The sequence below is a fragment of the Hibiscus syriacus genome, unplaced genomic scaffold (genome assembly GCF_006381635.1).
Source record: "Hibiscus syriacus cultivar Baekdansim isolate YM2019G1 unplaced genomic scaffold, ASM638163v2 tig00110450_pilon, whole genome shotgun sequence".
NCBI lineage: Eukaryota > Viridiplantae > Streptophyta > Magnoliopsida > Malvales > Malvaceae > Hibiscus > Hibiscus syriacus.
Genome location: NW_024062743.1, coordinates 11,541,267 through 11,558,934, shown reverse-complemented (window position 1 = coordinate 11,558,934; position 17,668 = coordinate 11,541,267). Strand labels below are relative to the sequence as shown.

General features: G+C 35.1%; 1 protein-coding gene across 1 annotated transcript in view; it reads left to right on the top strand.

Moving 5' to 3' along the window:
- The window catches only part of LOC120125946, a 31,236-nt gene extending 14,184 nt beyond the window's left edge, over positions 1 to 17,052 (top strand). Inside the window, exon 4 of the mRNA XM_039144262.1 lies at positions 16,155 to 17,052. Within this exon, the coding sequence (XP_039000193.1) occupies positions 16,155 to 16,361 (207 nt within the window). The 3' untranslated portion in view covers positions 16,362 to 17,052. The remainder of the gene's footprint in view (positions 1 to 16,154) is intronic.
- Positions 17,053 to 17,668: the final 616 nt, after the last annotated feature.

The following is a 17,668-nucleotide window of genomic DNA, read 5'->3' as shown; positions in this document are numbered from 1 at the left end:
AGATAGCCGTAAGTGTCTCATTGTTATTGTCGCCCATCCTGCAATTATAACACTCAAAAGAAGATTTTAAAGTAGAATAAAATAAATTCAACAAAGCAAGAAACCTCACAAGTCACTCCAAGAAAGTAACACAACGAGAGGCAAGTAAGCCGATCTTGTACTCTTTAAAACTCACTTTACCAAGTAGTCTTTCACAGTTCGTATCGGAGTTTGATTACTAGCAAAGGCGATAAGAAAAACCTAAAAGCTCTAAGAGGCCAAACAAAGGTTAGACTCCAAGCGAACGAGAATGCAAAGAAGGAAGAAGTATGCAAACTCTTTAGTCCTACTAACACAATGAAGATAATGTGTTAGATAATGTAAAAGAACAATAACAAGGAAAAACAAAAGAACTTAAAGCACTAAGAGTCAAAGAAAATAAAGAACCAACCCAGAAACCTGGAAAACGCTGGATCAATTTGAGCAACGTTTTTGAGGGGTTTACCGGTGTCAAAAAATTCTGGAAAAATTCTTGAATGTCTTTTGATGCGTTAAGAAACCACCTGTAAAATTTCAGAACCAAATACCTTCAGTAGTATCCAGTAGACTCTGTTGAACGGTGAGTCCTCAAACAATCTGTTTTTCTTGATCGCTTTGTTCGAAGGTGTTTTTGATCTCCAAAAATTCTGATTTTTTGTTTGAATGATCTTCAATATATGAATTTTCAATCTGGAAATTTTCACCACGAAATTCCTCCTGTAAAATTTTCAAGAAATTCGACAAGATTCTAAACCGAATCTGCCGATGAAACTTGAATGATGTATTTGAAGGCTCCAATGAACTCCAATTGGAGTGAAATTTGGACTTGGGTTTAATATTAGAATGAATATGATATATGGATAAAATCAGCCCTAAATACCTTCGTTTGCAATTTTTTTTGAAATTTTGGCTTTTTTGGCTCTTTTTTTGTTTTTTTGCCTTTTTTGTTTTTTGCCTTTTTTTGTTTTTTGTTTTTTTGTTTTTTTGAAAAAAAAATAGCAAACTAACAAGAAGGATTTAAATCTAAATTAAAATTAAATAAAAAGAACCTGAAACGCTGAATCTTTTGTGAACTAGCTCCGTTGGGGTACCTTGACGATTTTGTGTGCAAGAACAAGCAAAATTGCTTGCTTCTTTCCAAGAATCGGCCCAAATCTGATACCAATTGATAGGGAAGCGGTGGCGGATTGATGAACGTTGCTCTTGTTGAAGAATCAAACCTAGAAAGCTCTAGACTCGATTAAGAACAAAGGGAACGAATAGGGGAAGGTGGCGGTAGCAAGTAGGGTTCTTAGAGTTTCTTTTATGTGCTGGAATCAAGGCAATAAGATTAGAATAAAATAAACAAAAGATAAATAAACGGAAGATGAAATAAGATAATAAAGAAATCAAATATCTCCCTTATGAAGGTGAACGGTAAAGACGATTGATGGTGCGAATGGATTTGTGGATAATAGATGGATAAGTGTCCTATCGAGCCCTCCGGATAATCAATATAAATATTGAAAATTCGTAATATTTACAAAATAACGTATTAATCCCGTATAGGATTTCCTGCCTGCACCGTCTTCAGTAAAATGACCATATTTTGAGTTCCCGATATCGGATTGATTCGATTCAAGAACCGTTGGAAAGATAAGAGACAGACGGTTGTATCTCCAGAAGACATGTCGACCGGATAACAACTGGATCCCCTTCAAAAAGTTGTTTTAAATCTGCTGCTATTAGACCCTTCCGGATGAATGCTTGAACTGCGATTTGAAGCTTGTCTTTAAGAAGTTTGGTCCGGCCTCGTGTGATAGGGCCAAGTGGTATAGTAAATTCATCATCCTTAGCTTTAGGGTATGTGGTGCATGTATCAATCCTTCTTTTAAACCTTTTATAATTATACATAGTGATATTTGGGGTCTCTATTATCAAAAACCTAAATGGGATTCGTTGGTTTGTTTCTTTTATTGACGATCATTCTCTTATTAGTTGGACATTTCTTATGCATTATAAACCTGAGGGTGGTGACATTTTTAAGTGAATCCATAAAATGGTTGATAACCAATTTCAAGGTTCTATTATCATTTTTAAGTCTGACAATGGTTTTGAATATTTTTCTCAAGAGTTGACATCTTTCTTTTAGGAAAAATGTATTATCCACCTCTTTTCATGTGTCAATACTCCTCATGTAAGCCCCAGACCGATGCGGTTAGCTCGATCCGATCCGGGAAGTCACATTAGGGCCACTGGAGCGACCCACTGTAAAAAATGGCGGAAAATTTAAAACTTTTTATCAGAACATGTAAACTTATAAAATCAGTTTTCACTATTTAAAAATAAAACAGATTTCCAAACACGTATATAAATCAAAATACAATTATATGCCCCCTAATCACATGTACCATACTCTGCAATAACACCGGACGAACTCCCTTACTGAAGTCGATAGATGCACTGGTACAATTCTTTTAACCTGAAAAGGTGAGTAATAGAGTGAGCTTTGGAAAGATCAGTAATACAGAACAACCAGATGATGTTATATGACATGTAGATAAATGAAAAGCCATATAATTTCCTTATTGAATCATATGTATACCAGCTTGCAGAATAATTTGGGGTTCCCTTAGAAGTTCATCGAGTAGAAGCCATGAATCTCAGTTCATAAGAAACCTTTCAAAGTATGACATTTTCAGGAGATCGAATAGGAGGTCTAGTGTGTTCCAACAGTATAATAAAATCATAATAGGTACAAATCATAGTCCAGTAAATCTCACAAATTCATAAAAGAGTTTAACTTTTGAAAATCATAGTTTAAACCCTTTTCTGGTACACCATCAGTAGTTCCCAAAATAATTTTCCATATAGCTTACTTTATGCACATAGCAAAAAGAAAGCCGACTTAAGGATAGGCTATGAAGCTTGTATCCTTAAGCCCAAGTCAATAAGTCCATATAGCTTACCCTAAGCACACAGCAAAGGAAAGCCGACCTAATGAAACATCTTGGGGCCCTCAAGAGTCACATTAGGCCCATTTAGCTTGATCAGAGCTATTCCATCGTAATTCAATTCCAAAATTCAATTCCACCGTGACATAAATTCCATAAATCCAAAAACATGGTAATCATATACCATTTCAAAACAAAAATTAGATAGTAGCCATATACCATAAATTGTCACATTAAATTGGTGCATCCATAAAATAATAACCAATGAATTTGGTGTACCACATATTAAAACCAATAAAACAGTTCAGTAATAAGTAGGGAACACACTAGAGAATCCAAGTATTTTCAGAGGCCATTGTAGTTATCATTTTGGATAACATGAAACTTATGAAATTTGATCGAATTCCAGGAACAAGGTCCTATTGAGGAGAATCGATTAATAACCGATCTAGCCAGACATTTAAGGTTGATACATTATAATCCCACTATATTTTCGTGTGCTTTAGGAAAACGTTCAGGAACCTTTATACATAATAATTCTAAATTCAGATTTACTGCGAGTGATTCCATTACCCAAACAATCAGGGGTATTCATGAATATACTTTAAATTCATAGGATTTCAGCCCAATTGAACCAAATGAGATATTCAGAATCTTTTTCATCTGTGTTACTTGTTTTTTTTTCAAACATGACCGAAGTGATTTTAGATGAAATATAGAATCGAAGATTCAAGTTATTTACAATCTACGACTATCGATCATATTATCAAACAACTCGAGTTACACAACTCTCAAACTGATGCATGTCAACAAGTCAATTCATTATCCTTCCAGCGTATTCACTCTTTAATACCATAATGCAGATCCATAGATCATCCCCATAATCATCACTAAATAAATCTTCCAACGGTCTTTATTTTATTTCCACGTTTCAACAATATCAGGAAACACTGACGTACTTGATCCATGGCTCATAACCCATAATGACAATTCATCATGTAAGTTCAACAGTGTTTCCAAACTCATCAAATCACCTATTTAATCCTTAGTCATTGATGTTACTTAGTTCGTTTGGTAAGCAAGTCTATCCCGATTACTTTAAAGTTTTCCAGAATAATTTAGACGTTTCTGAATTTCAAATACACGTTGTATTTCATTTCATTTCAATTTATTCATATAATAAAGTCATTCTGGTATTCGTGGTTGATTTGACTAACGACTACCCACTTATTAGTACTGTATGCGCTCTAGAGTTGAGCTGAGCCAAGTACTTCCAGAATTATCATCGATCCAAATTTGAGAAGATGAACAAACATTCAAGTGATACTTATATCATTCAGGTAATGATATAGTACTAACGTTGGTTGATCACTTAAGTTGCGTTCCACAACTTTTACTAGTAGCACAACATCCATGTTTATTTGGATTTCTTAATTAATCCAAGACATTTACTTATTCTAGGTCATAAGGGCATTTATGTCATTTTGGTGCTTAACATTGTTCTATTCATTTCAAAGCTTGAGTATATCCATTCATTCCTGAGCTTGGTGACATTCTTGAGTCATTTCCATTCCAGGGGTAATTTGGTCATTTTATAATTCTAGAATATTTCAATCATTTCCTTCCATCCGGTCTTATTATTTAATTCCAATTTATTATCTATTCCAGTCCGTTCGAACAATTCTGATAAAAGAGCACCCTCCGATAAATTGTTCTTCAGGTATTTACTCATAACTCGGATATTTTCGGGTCAAGTGCCTTCTCGGATTTTACAAACGGAATACTATGAATTTTTCTTTACAAAGACAGAATATTAATAATTAAATTTGTACTTAATCGATTTAAGTACAAATCCTCAAAGTAATTTCTCCTTCAAGGTCAACTCTGACTATTTTATCTCTCAAGGGCATTTTCGTAATTTCTTTATCAGATAATTTCGATATTAGCTCTTAACGAAAATTATATAATATAGAGATCCTATGATTAATTGCTTCCTCGAACATTCTTTGATCTTGAAATGATTCCTTAAAAGACTTCTAGTATCTAGCATAAACCTTCTTGGGGTTAAAAACCGATTATCCATAATTTCCAAGTAAAACTAACATTTCTTATGCACATCAATATATTTATCGTATCAATATCTCTTTTCAGATTTATTAATCCACTTCCAGGGACAATTCTTATCATTTTCCAATATAAGGGTAATTTCGTATTTTTACCATACCGAAGTATTTTCATAATTTCCCATCCAAGTACCTTTAACATTTAACCTTTGATGATATAAAATATAATTTACAAATCCATGTCTGATTTCTTTATCACTATTCATAAACTTGTAATTTAATTCTAGCAATCTTTCAATCTCTTATATTAGTCATTCGATCCGTATTCAGTTACAGAATTTCTACCACATTCATATCGAGTGAATAAATTATTCAACTCCACAAAAGTGACCAACATTATCTTATTCATGCATTTACCAATATCAACATGTTCCATAAAGCATAAAGAGGTAGTAAAGTATTACCTCGATTTCCGTGCAATACTGATCGACCATAAAAATTCCATTCGAACGCCTTTGATCTTCAATTCAACTTCCAATAATTCCTCAGATACATATCAACATAAATTATATCAGAAACGGAGTTTAATTACGATAAACGGATCGAATCGGGTGATAAATCAGTGAAAGACGGCTTACCGGGTTCGAATTTGGCGAAACGGACTTCGGATTCGGATTCAGGACGTCGAAAGCATAAAATATGACTTTTCGGACATTTGGAATATTCGGTTAAAATCAAAGTCAACGGGTTTGACCGGTAATTTTGAGGTTTTCGGGTTCAAATTTCGAAAAACGAACAGCGGAATCGGATTTGGAACGTCGAAAAATGTCAGGTTAGGTATACTCGGTCGAAGTCAAAGGTCGTTTAATGCCCGGTCAAAGCCAGTCAAAGTTTTGGTCAACAGTGGTCAACGCTGGTCAACGGTCAACGGGTCAACGGTCAACGGGTCGGGTCAACGGGTTGGGTCGGGTCGGGTTATGACCGGTCAAACCGTTCAAAACAGTTCCAAAACCTGTTAAACCGGTCACTTTTACCTTCCCCAAGCGCAGTGGCGGCGCGTGGGTGCGCGTGAACAGTGCTAAAATCCCAGAAAAAATTCTAAAAATTATTTTGAGCGATTTCGAGATACTTACAAAGCTCGGTTCATAATTTTGAACAGCGGATAGCTCGATTTCAACAAATCGAAAACTTTGACCGCTTCACCTCCTCACGCGTCGCCGTCGACGGAGACCAAGGATGACACCGGCAAACTCGGAATGATGCAACGAACACGATGGTGCGGGAGGTGTCGTAAACGGATGACCCGATCGTCGTGAATCGATGAAAACCCAATTAAAACCGAGTTATTACCGATGATACTTCCGACTGAAATTCACGACGAACGGCGATGATTCACGACAAAAGGTTTGAGGGGTTTTGTTCCTCGATTGACAACGAACACGATGGTGGTTTCGGCTCGTCGTTTGGAGGTCGGACGGTGAGTAGATCGGAGTTGGAAGTTAGGTTGTTGGAGATGGGAAAACTGGAAAATTTCTTTTGCTTGCGCACGGGAAAGAGATTTATAATTCAACATATTAAAAAAATGGTTAAATCATGGGTTTAGCCACTGAACTTCCTGCACTTCTTAAAACGGTCTGCCAACTTTAAAATCTTATAATTTAATCTCCTGTTTCTTTCAAAATACCAAATTAAATCCATCACTTTATAATTTCTAAATTTTAGCCCCTAAATTGGGGTGTTACAATTCTCCCCTCCTTAAAAGAATTTCGCCCTCGAAATTCATTAATGTCACATAATTGCAGAAATGAAACTTCTATCAGTTCTTTCATATCTTTCATGTAGCTTTTATAGAAACACAAATCCTTCACTAATCTTTAACCAGTTGAGTATACATTCTTATCAGAACTTTTCCTCATTTCAATAAAAGAATCTGAACGAAAATTTTCTCGAGTAATCAATCTCTTCAGAATTCTCCCTCAGTCCAATTAAATAATCAAAACAACTTTATCCTTGTGAAATCAATTCAGCCTTGGTTACGTGAATAGGCTCGTAGAGCAGCAACATATCTCAATTTTATTTCTGGAGTCGAGTCAGAATTTCTCAGATGAATAACTCTCACATGGATAAGGTACTTTACTACGTTAAGACAGATGTTACTGGTATTCCTTTTTGTACAAGTATAGCCTTAACGGATAGAAACTTCGGTTTATTCGTTACCGATAGGGACTCAGCCCTGGAGTTCCGGCTCAGAGAGGTATGATTGCAGTCTAAGGGCATGTACTGATCAGACATATTTTGACATTCGACCGGCCGGTCTATCTTAAAAAATCTTGACTCAAACCATAGCTCTGATACCACTAAATGTAACCCCCCAGACCGATGCGGTTAGCCCGATCCGATCCAGAAAGTCACATTAGGGCCACCGGAGCGACCCACTGTAAAAAATGGCGGAAAATATAAAACTTTTTATCAGAACATGTAAACTTATAAAATCAGTTTTCACTATTTAAAAATAAAACAGATTTCCAAACACGTATATAAATCAAAATACAATTACATGCCCCCTAATCACATGTACCATACTCTGCAACAACACCGGACGAACTCCCTTACTGAAGTCGATAGATGCACTGGTACAATTCTTTTAACCTGAAAAGGTGAGTAATAGAGTGAGCTTTGGAAAGCTCAGTAATACAGAACTACCAGATGATGCTACATGACATGTAGATAAATTGAAAGTCATATAATTTCCTTATTGAATCATATGTATACCAGCTTGCAGAATAATTTGGGGTTCCCTTAGAAGTTCATCGAGTAGAAGCCATGAATCTCAGTTCATAAGAAACCTTTCAAAGTATGACATTTTCAGGAGATCGAATAGGAGGTCTAGTGTGTTCCAACAGTATAATAAAATCATAATAGGTACAAATCATAGTCCAGTAAATCTCACAAATTCATAAAAGAGTTTAACTTTTGAAAATCATAGTTTAAACCCTTTTCTGGTACACCATCAGTAGTTCCCAAAATTATTTTCCATATAGCTTACTTTATGCACATAGTAAAAAGAAAGCCGACTTAAGGATAAGCTATGAAGCTTGTATCCTTAAGCCCAAGTCAATAAGTCCATATAGCTTACCCTAAGCACATAGCAAAGGAAAGCCGACCTAATGAAACATCTTGGGGCCCTCAAGAGTCACATTAGGCCCATTTAGCTTGATCAAAGCTATTCCATCGTAATTCAATTCCAAAATTCAATTGCACCGTGACATAAATTCCATAAATCCAAAAACATGGTAATCATATATCATTTCAAAACAAAAATTAGATAGCAGCCATATACCATAAATTGTCATATTAAATTGGTGCATCCATAAAACAATAACCAATGAATTCGGTGTACCACATATTAAAACCAATAAAACAGTTCAGTAATAAGTAGGGAACACACTAGAGAATCCAAGTATTTTTAGAGGCCATTGTAGTTATCATTTTGGATAACATGAAACTTATGAAATTTGATCGAATTCCAGGAACAAGGTCCTATTGAGGAGAATCGATTACTAACCGATCTAGCCAGACATTTAAGGTTGATACATTAGAATCCCACTATATTTTCGTGTGCTTTAGGAAAACGTTCAGGAACCTTTATACATAATAATTCTAAATTCAGATTTACTGCGAGTGATTCCATTACCCAAACAATCAGGGGTATTCAGGAATATACTTTAAATTCATAGGATTTCAGCCCAATTGAACCAAATGAGATATTCGGAATCTTTTTCATCTGCGTTACTTGTTTTTTTTTCAAACATGACCGAAGTGATTTGATATGAAATATAGAATCGAAGATTCAAGTCATTTACAATCTACTACTATCGATCATATTATCAAACAACTCGAGTTACACAACTCTCAAACTGATGCATGTCAACAAGTCAATTCATTATCCTTCCAGTGTATTCACTCTTTAATACCATAATGCAGATCCATAGATCATCCCCATAATCATCACTGAATAAATCTTCCAACGGTCTTTATTTCATTTCCACGTTTCAACAATATCAGGAAATACTGACGTACTTGATCCATGGCTCATAACCCATAATGACAATTCATCATGTAAGTTCAACAGTGTTTCCAAACTCATCAAATCACCTATTTAATCCTTAGTCATTGATGTTACTTAGTTCGTTTGGTAAGCAAGTCTATCCCGATTACTTTAAAGTTTTCCAGAATAATTCAGACGTTTCTGAATTTCAAATACACGTATTTCATTTCATTTCAATTTATTCATATAATAAAGTCATTCTGGTATTCGTGGTTGATTTGACTAACGACTACCCACTTATTAGTACTGTATGCGCTCTAGAGTTGAGCTGAGCCAAGTACTTCCAGAATTATCATCGATCCAAATTTGAGAAGATGAACAAACATTCAAGTGATACTTATATCATTCAGGTAATGATATAGTACTAACGTTGGTTGATCACTTAAGTTGCGTTCCACAACTTTTACTAGTAGCACAACATCCATGTTTATTTGGATTTCTTAATTAATCCAAGACATTTACTTATTCTAGGTCATAAGGGCATTTATGTCATTTTGGTGCTTAACATTGTTCTATTCATTTCAAAGCTTGAGTATATCCATTCATTCCTGAGCTTGGTGACATTCTTGAGTCATTTCCATTCCAGGGGTAATTTGGTCATTTTATAATTCTAGAATATTTCAATCATTTCCTTCCATCCGGTCTTATTATTTAATTCCAATTTATTATCTATTCCATTCCGTTCGAACAATTCTGATAAAAGAGCACCCTCCGATAAATTGTTCTTCAGGTATTTACTCATAACTCGGATATTTTCGGGTCAAGTGCCTTCTCGGATTTTACAAATGGAATACTATGAATTTTTCTTTACAAAGACAGAATATTAATAATTAAATTTGTACTTAATCGATTTAAGTACAAATCCTCAAAGTACTTTCTCCTTCAAGGTCAACTCTGACTATTTTATCTCTCAAGGGCATTTTCGTAATTTCTTTATCAGATAATTTCGATATTAGCTCTTAACGAAAATTATATAATATAGAGATCCTATGATTAATTGCTTCCTCGAACATTCTTTGATCTTGAAATGATTCCTTAAAAGACTTCTAGTATCTAGCATAAACCTTCTTGGGGTTAAAAACCGATTATCCATAATTTCTAAGTAAAACTAACATTTCTTATGCACATCAATATATTTATCGTATCAATATGTCTTTTCAGATTTATTAATCCACTTCCAGGGACAATTCTTATCATTTTCCAATATAAGGGTAATTTCGTATTTTTACCATACTGAAGTATTTTCATAATTTCCTATCCAAGTACCTTTAACATTTAACCTTTGATGATATAAAATATAATTTACAAATCCATGTCTGATTTCTTTATCACTATTCACAAACTTGTAATTTAATTCTAGCAATCTTTCAATCTCTTATATTAGTCATTCGATCCGTATTCAGTTACAGAATTTCTACCACATTCATATCGAGTGAATAAATTATTCAACTCCACAAAAGTGACCAACATTATCTTATTCATGCATTTACCAATATCAACATGTTCCATAAAGCATAAAGAGGTAGTAAAGTATTACCTCGATTTCCGTGCAATACTGATCGACCATAAAAATTCCATTCGAACGCCTTTGATCTTCAATTAAACTTCCAATAATTCCTCAGATACATATCAACATAAATTATATCAAAAACGGAGTTTAATTACGATAAACGGATCGAATCGGGTGATAAATTAGTGAAAGACGGCTTACCGGGTTCTAATTTGGCGAAATGGACTTCGGATTCGGATTCAGGACGTCGAAAGCATAAAATATGACTTTTCGGAAATTTGGAATATTCGGTTAAAATCAAAGTCAACGGGTTTGACTGGCAATTTCGAGGTCTTCGGGTTCAAATTTTGAAAAACGGACAGCGGAATCGGATTTGGAACGTCAAAAAATGTCAGGATAGGTATACTCGGTCGAAGTCAAAGGTCGTTTAATGCCCGGTCAAAGCCAGTCAAAGTTTTGGTCAATAGTGGTCAACACTGGTCAACGGTCAACGGGTCGGGTCGGGTTATGACCGGTCAAACCGGTCAAAACAGTTCCAAAACCGGTCAAACCGGTCACTTTTTCCTTCCCCACGCGCAGTGGCGGCGCGTGGGTGCGCGTGAACAGTGCTAAAATCCCGAAAAAATTTCTAAAAATTATTTTGAGCGATTTCGAGATACTTACAAAGCTCGGTTCACAATTTTGAACGGCGGAGAGCTCGATTTCAAAAAATCGAAAACTTTGACCGCTTCACCTCCTCACGCGCCGCCGTCGACGGAGACCAAGGATGACACCGGCAAACTCGAAACGATGCAACGAACACGATGGTGCGGGAGGTGTCGTAAACGGATGACTCGATCGTCGTGAATCGATGAAAACCCAATTAAAACCGAGTTATTACCGACGATACTTCCGACTGAAATTCACGACGAACGGCGATGATTCACGACGAAAGGTTTGAGGGGTTTTGTTCCTCGATTGACAACGAACACGATGGTGGTTTCGGCTCGTCGTTTGGAGGTCGAACGGCGAGTAGATCGGAGTTGGAAGTTGGGTTGTTGGAGAGGGGAAAACTGGAAAATTTCTTCTGCCTGCGCACGGGAAAGAGATTTATAATTCAACATATTAAAAAAATGGTTATATCATGGGTTTAGCCACTGAACTTCCTGCACTTCTTAAAACGGTCTGCCAACTTTAAAATCTTATAATTTAATCCCTTGTTTCTTTCAAAATACCAAATTAAATCCACCACTTTATAATTTCTAAATTTTAGCCCCTAAATTGGGGTGTTACACCTCAGCATAACAGGGTCTTTGAATGAAAAAATTGTCATCTTCTTGAAGTTATCAGGTCCTTTTTTTTCTACCAATGTTCCTAAGTATTTTTGGGGTGAGGCTTTCTTAACTGTCATTTATCTGATTAATCGCATGCTAAGTAGAGTTCTTAATTTTCAGAGTCTGAGAGAGATTCTTACTCTATGTTTTCCTCCCGTTAAACCTTTGACTACTAGTATTCCTCTCTGTTTCTTTTTTTGTACTGCTTTTATTCATGATCATACCCCCTCGAAGTCTAAACTTGATCCATGGGCAATTAGGTGTGTCTTCATTGAGTACTCTTCGCTTCAAAAGGGTTATTAGTGTTATTTTCATTCTACAGAAAAGTGTATTCTTCTATGGATGTTACCTTCCTTGAAAGCAAATATTTTTTCTCTAAGTTTGAAATTTAGGGAGAGCGTGTGAGTTAGTTTGAATTTCAGTCTTTACCGGTTAATACTGAATTACCAGTTACACCATTTCCTTAAAAAAACCATCGAAATTCAGCCAAATTGTGACACCACTGAAATAGTTACTCAATCGCCCCTTAACATCACTATTATATTCGATCCTAAAGACCTACACACATCCAATAGTAAAGACCTACATCATACAGCCAACCCGATGGACTATCCTCAAACATCAAGCCCATCTATGTCACCATTTATTCCCCAAATTGACATTTTTACATACAAACGACAACCAAAATAAGTTTCATCAGTCCCCACACAACCTATGCATTGCCAAAAACCAGAACCAGGTTTGAATTCCTTGAAAAATGGAGGAGATCAGAGTAAGTTGAATTTTTGGTTGATACTAGTGAGTTATCCATTGCTCAAAGAAAATGAGTGTGACGGTGTACAACTCATCCTATTAATAAGTTTGTTGCTTATGGTAAACTAAAGTATGACTTTAAGAATTCTACAACCAAAGTTGGCAGTATTCGCATCCTAAACACAGTGGGAGAAGCATTAAAGCATCCTGAGTGGAAAAAGGCAGTTGAAGAAGAGCTATCGGCACTTGAAAGTAAAAAAACATGGATTATTGTTCGATCTTTTCAAAGACAAGAAATCAATTGGTTGCAAATGGATCTTCACTGTGAAATATAAGGTGGATGACAGTGTTGAACGGTATAAGGCTAGTTTTGTTGCGAAAGGATTCACTCAACTCATAGAGTATACTATCAAGGGACTTTTGCTCTGGTTGTAAAACTCAACGCTGTAAGGAAATTACTATCCTTAGCAGTAAATATGGATTGAATGCTTCACTAGCTAGATTTCAAGAATGCATTTCTCAACAGTAATCTTAAAGAGGAAGTTTACATGCAAGTTCCACCAGGAGTTCGAATAAATCCTGGGAATCAACGAGTGTGCAAACTATTGAAGTCATTATATGGTCTAAAACAGTCTCATCGGGCTTGGTTTGACAAGTTCAAGAAGGTACGTTTGTGAGACAACTATAGACAGTGTCAATTCGATCACACTCTATTTGTAAAGACTTCACCAAATAAGAAAAAGATAATTTTAATTGTTTACGTTGATGCTATCATCATCACAAGTGATGACTTGGTGGAAATAAAGAGAGTGAAGGCATTGCTAGCAAGAGAATTTGAAACTAAAAATTTGGGGACCTTGCGATATTTTTTAGACACGAAAGTGGCAAGATCAATTGAAATTATTGTTATAAACCAAACGAAGTCTATCTTGGATTTACTTTCTAAGACTTGGATAACTGGTTACAAGCCTTCGAAAACTCTCATGGAAGCAAATTTGAAGTTACAAAAAATGTAGTCACGTACAATATCAAATGTTGGTAGAAAGCTCATCTATCTATCTCTAACTAGGTCGGACATTGCTTTTCCGGTCAGTTTTGTGAGTTACTACATGAATAATCTGAAAGAAGAACATTTAGAAGTTGTGTATCGAATTCTACAGTATTTAAAGTTGACTCTGGGACATGAGTTAATTTTCAAAAAGCACGAAGATATGACAATAAAAATTTTCTCAGATTATAGCTTGATCGGAGAACTAACGGATAGAAGATCGACTATGGGATATTATTCTTTCGTATGGGGAAACTTGGTGACTTGAAGAAGCAAGAAACAAGCAGAAGTTTCCAGGAATAGTGCTGAAGTAGAGTTTCGGGCAATAATACTCGGGGTCTGTGAAGATGTTTTGTTACAAATGCTTTTAGTGGAATTGGAGGTATGTAACAACTACTTTGAACTTCAGAGTGACATTAAGTCAACCATAAGCATTGCTAAGAATCTGGTACATCACGATATAACAAAACATGTGGAGATGGACAAACACTTTATTGACGAGAAAGTAAATGATGGAACAATAAGGTTAAAATACATCTCTTCAAAAAATTATCTAGTAGATATCTTGACCAAAACACTTCCATGGGTGGCATTCGACGAGATCATATCTAAGCTGGGTCTTTATAATATATATTACACATCTTGAGGGAGACTGCGAGTTATGTTACGTATAAGGGAATGCTTTGTAAATATTAGAGTTTTATTCTAACTTTAACTTTAGCCATAATTGTAGATAGAGATAATTATAACTTAGCTAGAACTCTTACCTTAGCTAGGACAATTAGTAAATTCTTTTTTAAAACCTTATTGTAACCATCAAAGAATAGCACGTGAATAAAACTTATTCCTTCTTCTCCAGTAAATCAATTTTCTACAGTGAAAACAACCAATTTGAGCTTTAGAGTGATAGTAAGTCGGCTATGAGCATTGCTAAATACATCACGACATAATGAAATATGTAGAGATCGACAAACATTTTATTGCTGAGAAGGTGAATGGCGGAATAGTAAGACTAAACTACGTCTCTTCAAAAAATCAACTAGAAGATGTCTTGGCCAAAGCACTTCCAAAGGTTACTTTTGACAAAATCACATTCAAGTTGAGTCTTTTATAATATTTACTCCCCAGCTTGAGGGAGAAAGTAAGTTATATTACATTTATACAAGTTTTTTACTTGTAAATATTAGTGTTTTATCTTATCACTAACCCTAGCAGTCTACTTTGTAGATAATGATAATTTTAACTTAACTAGAACTCTGGACTTAGCTAGGACTCGAGATCATCACTTGTATAAAACTCCATTGTACCTGTCTGATTATAGTAACGGGAATTCAAGTAAATTCTCAATAATGTTTTCAATAAATTATATTTTCTACACTTGGAGGACAAGTGTGATGGTAGATGGTGATAAAAGTGGTCGATGGCTTAAGTAGATAAATATACCGTGGAAGTTGTAGTGGTTAGAGTGATTATAGAGAGTATATTGCAGAGAGAACTTTAGATTATAAATTCACCAAAAGATCAAAGCTCCAACCCAAAAGATCAAAGCTCCACAAATGAAACAATCTAACCAATAGTTATAGCCCTCTCAAGGAAAAACTATTGAATGGACGGTTAAGAAAATGTGGGTGATGGGATAGAAGTGACATGAAAGAATGTGTCACGAACAGAAATTTAAATTGCGGTTGAGATTGCATTTTCGGTTACGTTGCGTTTATCGTGATTAGGATGAGTGCTATTGCAGCCATTTTGAGTATCACAGTTGTATGTCTAGATACAAGTACGTTTTCTCTACGACTAGAAGGGGGAAAACATTTATACTCCTCGAAAAGGTTAAAAACAAACTTCTTAACAATATTCGTACTCTGAGTCTCCAAGACATCCCAAAAGGGGACCAAAATAAAGAATTCTGCCGAACCTTTTAGTCTTAGCTCCACATATTTTCAACATAAAAGTCATTCTTAACTTGGTTTCATGACTTTTCTTGATGTGGAAGTCGTGTCTAATGTTTTATTAACAACTTCGTCTGCGTGGAAGCCATATCCAAGGTTTTCTATTTGATAAGTTAATTTGCATTTGTGCCCTCAACAGTTTTCTTACATTTCTAACGTCTCTTTTGCCAGTAGATTTTTGTTCAAATGAATGTTAAACTCATTTTAAAAGCATAAAAATCGCTCACCTGCAGAAACGTTATAATTAATTATGACGGCATAGATTTTTTAACATAATAATTTTTTTAATACTTTGGGTGATTACAAGGTAGTATTTGTTCAGATTTTTTCTTAATCATTGACAATGTACAAACACCTTGCAACTACTCGAAAGACCTCTAAGAAGAACATCATTTTCTTTAACAATTGAAGCCCCTTGACGGGTTATTTTAACATATGCTAAAATTTTTATTGCAGGCTGATCCAATGAGGCTTGAAAACGAGAAGTTAAAAGATGAAAATGCATTTTTGAGGGAAAATGCCGATCTTAATGGTAACTTACCACATCTTGCAGAGGATAATGCGAAATTAAGAATCGAAAATAAAGCACTCAAGGTGCAGAACGATGCTTTATGTGGGAAGATTATCAGCGATAATGACAAGAAACGTGAACAAGATCAGTAAGCTAAATTAGTACTACAAAATGAAGATAAGCCCTGTGTTCTTTCTCAGTTGACGACACGTGCTGTATTTTATTTCATGGCACACCTTGTCTTTCTCTGTCCTTTTCCTTTCTACTCATCTTCAATCCTTCATGCACCATGTGGCTACTTATGACTTATCTTCTCATAGCACTTTAGCTTTCTTGTTCTTGACCTCACTTCTTTCCTAGATCTTTTAGATCTTCAATCGATTAGCATCCTTGATCTATCTTCTCTTGTTTTCGCACTTTTCATGCCTTCCTTGTGCTCGCCCCTTTCTCACTTCCTTGGAACCGGAAGGCCGGAAAAGAAAAACGAATATGGTTTTCTAGTATTCCTTTCATGTGTGTATAGCTGGCTGACGGGTAGATGGTAATCGCCCGGTACCATGGTGAGTTGTAGGGGGTAGTCATAAAGGAGTAACATTGGTGGTGTTGTAATGATATCGAAATTAGCTTGATCTTAATTCCTCTTCCAGTTTGGACCTTGAATTTGATTGTGTTTGTGTATAATCTTTTATTATGGGGGAAAAGAAGTATTTGATATTGTTTAGGCGTAGTAATTGCATGAAAATCAAGTGCCTTTGCTTATTTGTGTAGATATTGGCTTGGTTTCATCAATGTATTATACTGGATCACTTTACCAGAGAAAAAGTAGAGTTTACGTTTCAATTATGTCATTGAGCTGTTAATTCAATCATGTGTGATGACATGGATGTTGAAACAAAACATTGTTTTGGTGTAGTTTAAACTTCTAACATATGTTATTTGTGTTAAAATTATAGGATTTCTAAGTTAGGTTAGTGGTTAGGCGGCAACCTTTGTTTTCAAAAGTTTTTGGTTTGAATTTATTAAAGTAAGTTTTAATTTTTTTTCTTAATTTTCGATGTCGTCTTAGAAACTAAAATGAATTTTTGTTTTCTTTCAGCATATATGTCGACAATCATCGTTCGAAATGTTACGTTGTTGCCGAATTAATAACACAATGGTCTAATGGAAGTGCAAACTAAAGTTTAATGTTAAGATAGTGTCAACTTCTTGCTTAGTGGTAAAATCAATAAATAAAAGAGTACAATGAACACTAAAATCTTTAAGTATCGATATTTCTAAAATATCAGTTTTATACCATACATATTTAGGTATCATTTAATGATTTATAAAAAAACCTTAACAAATTCAAATTGTATGAAACATGGGTTTAGTTTTTCAATGTTGAAATTGGGCTTCTATAATTACAAACCAAAATCTCAGCCCAGTAGCATCAGCCATTAACATGAAATTAATCAAGTAC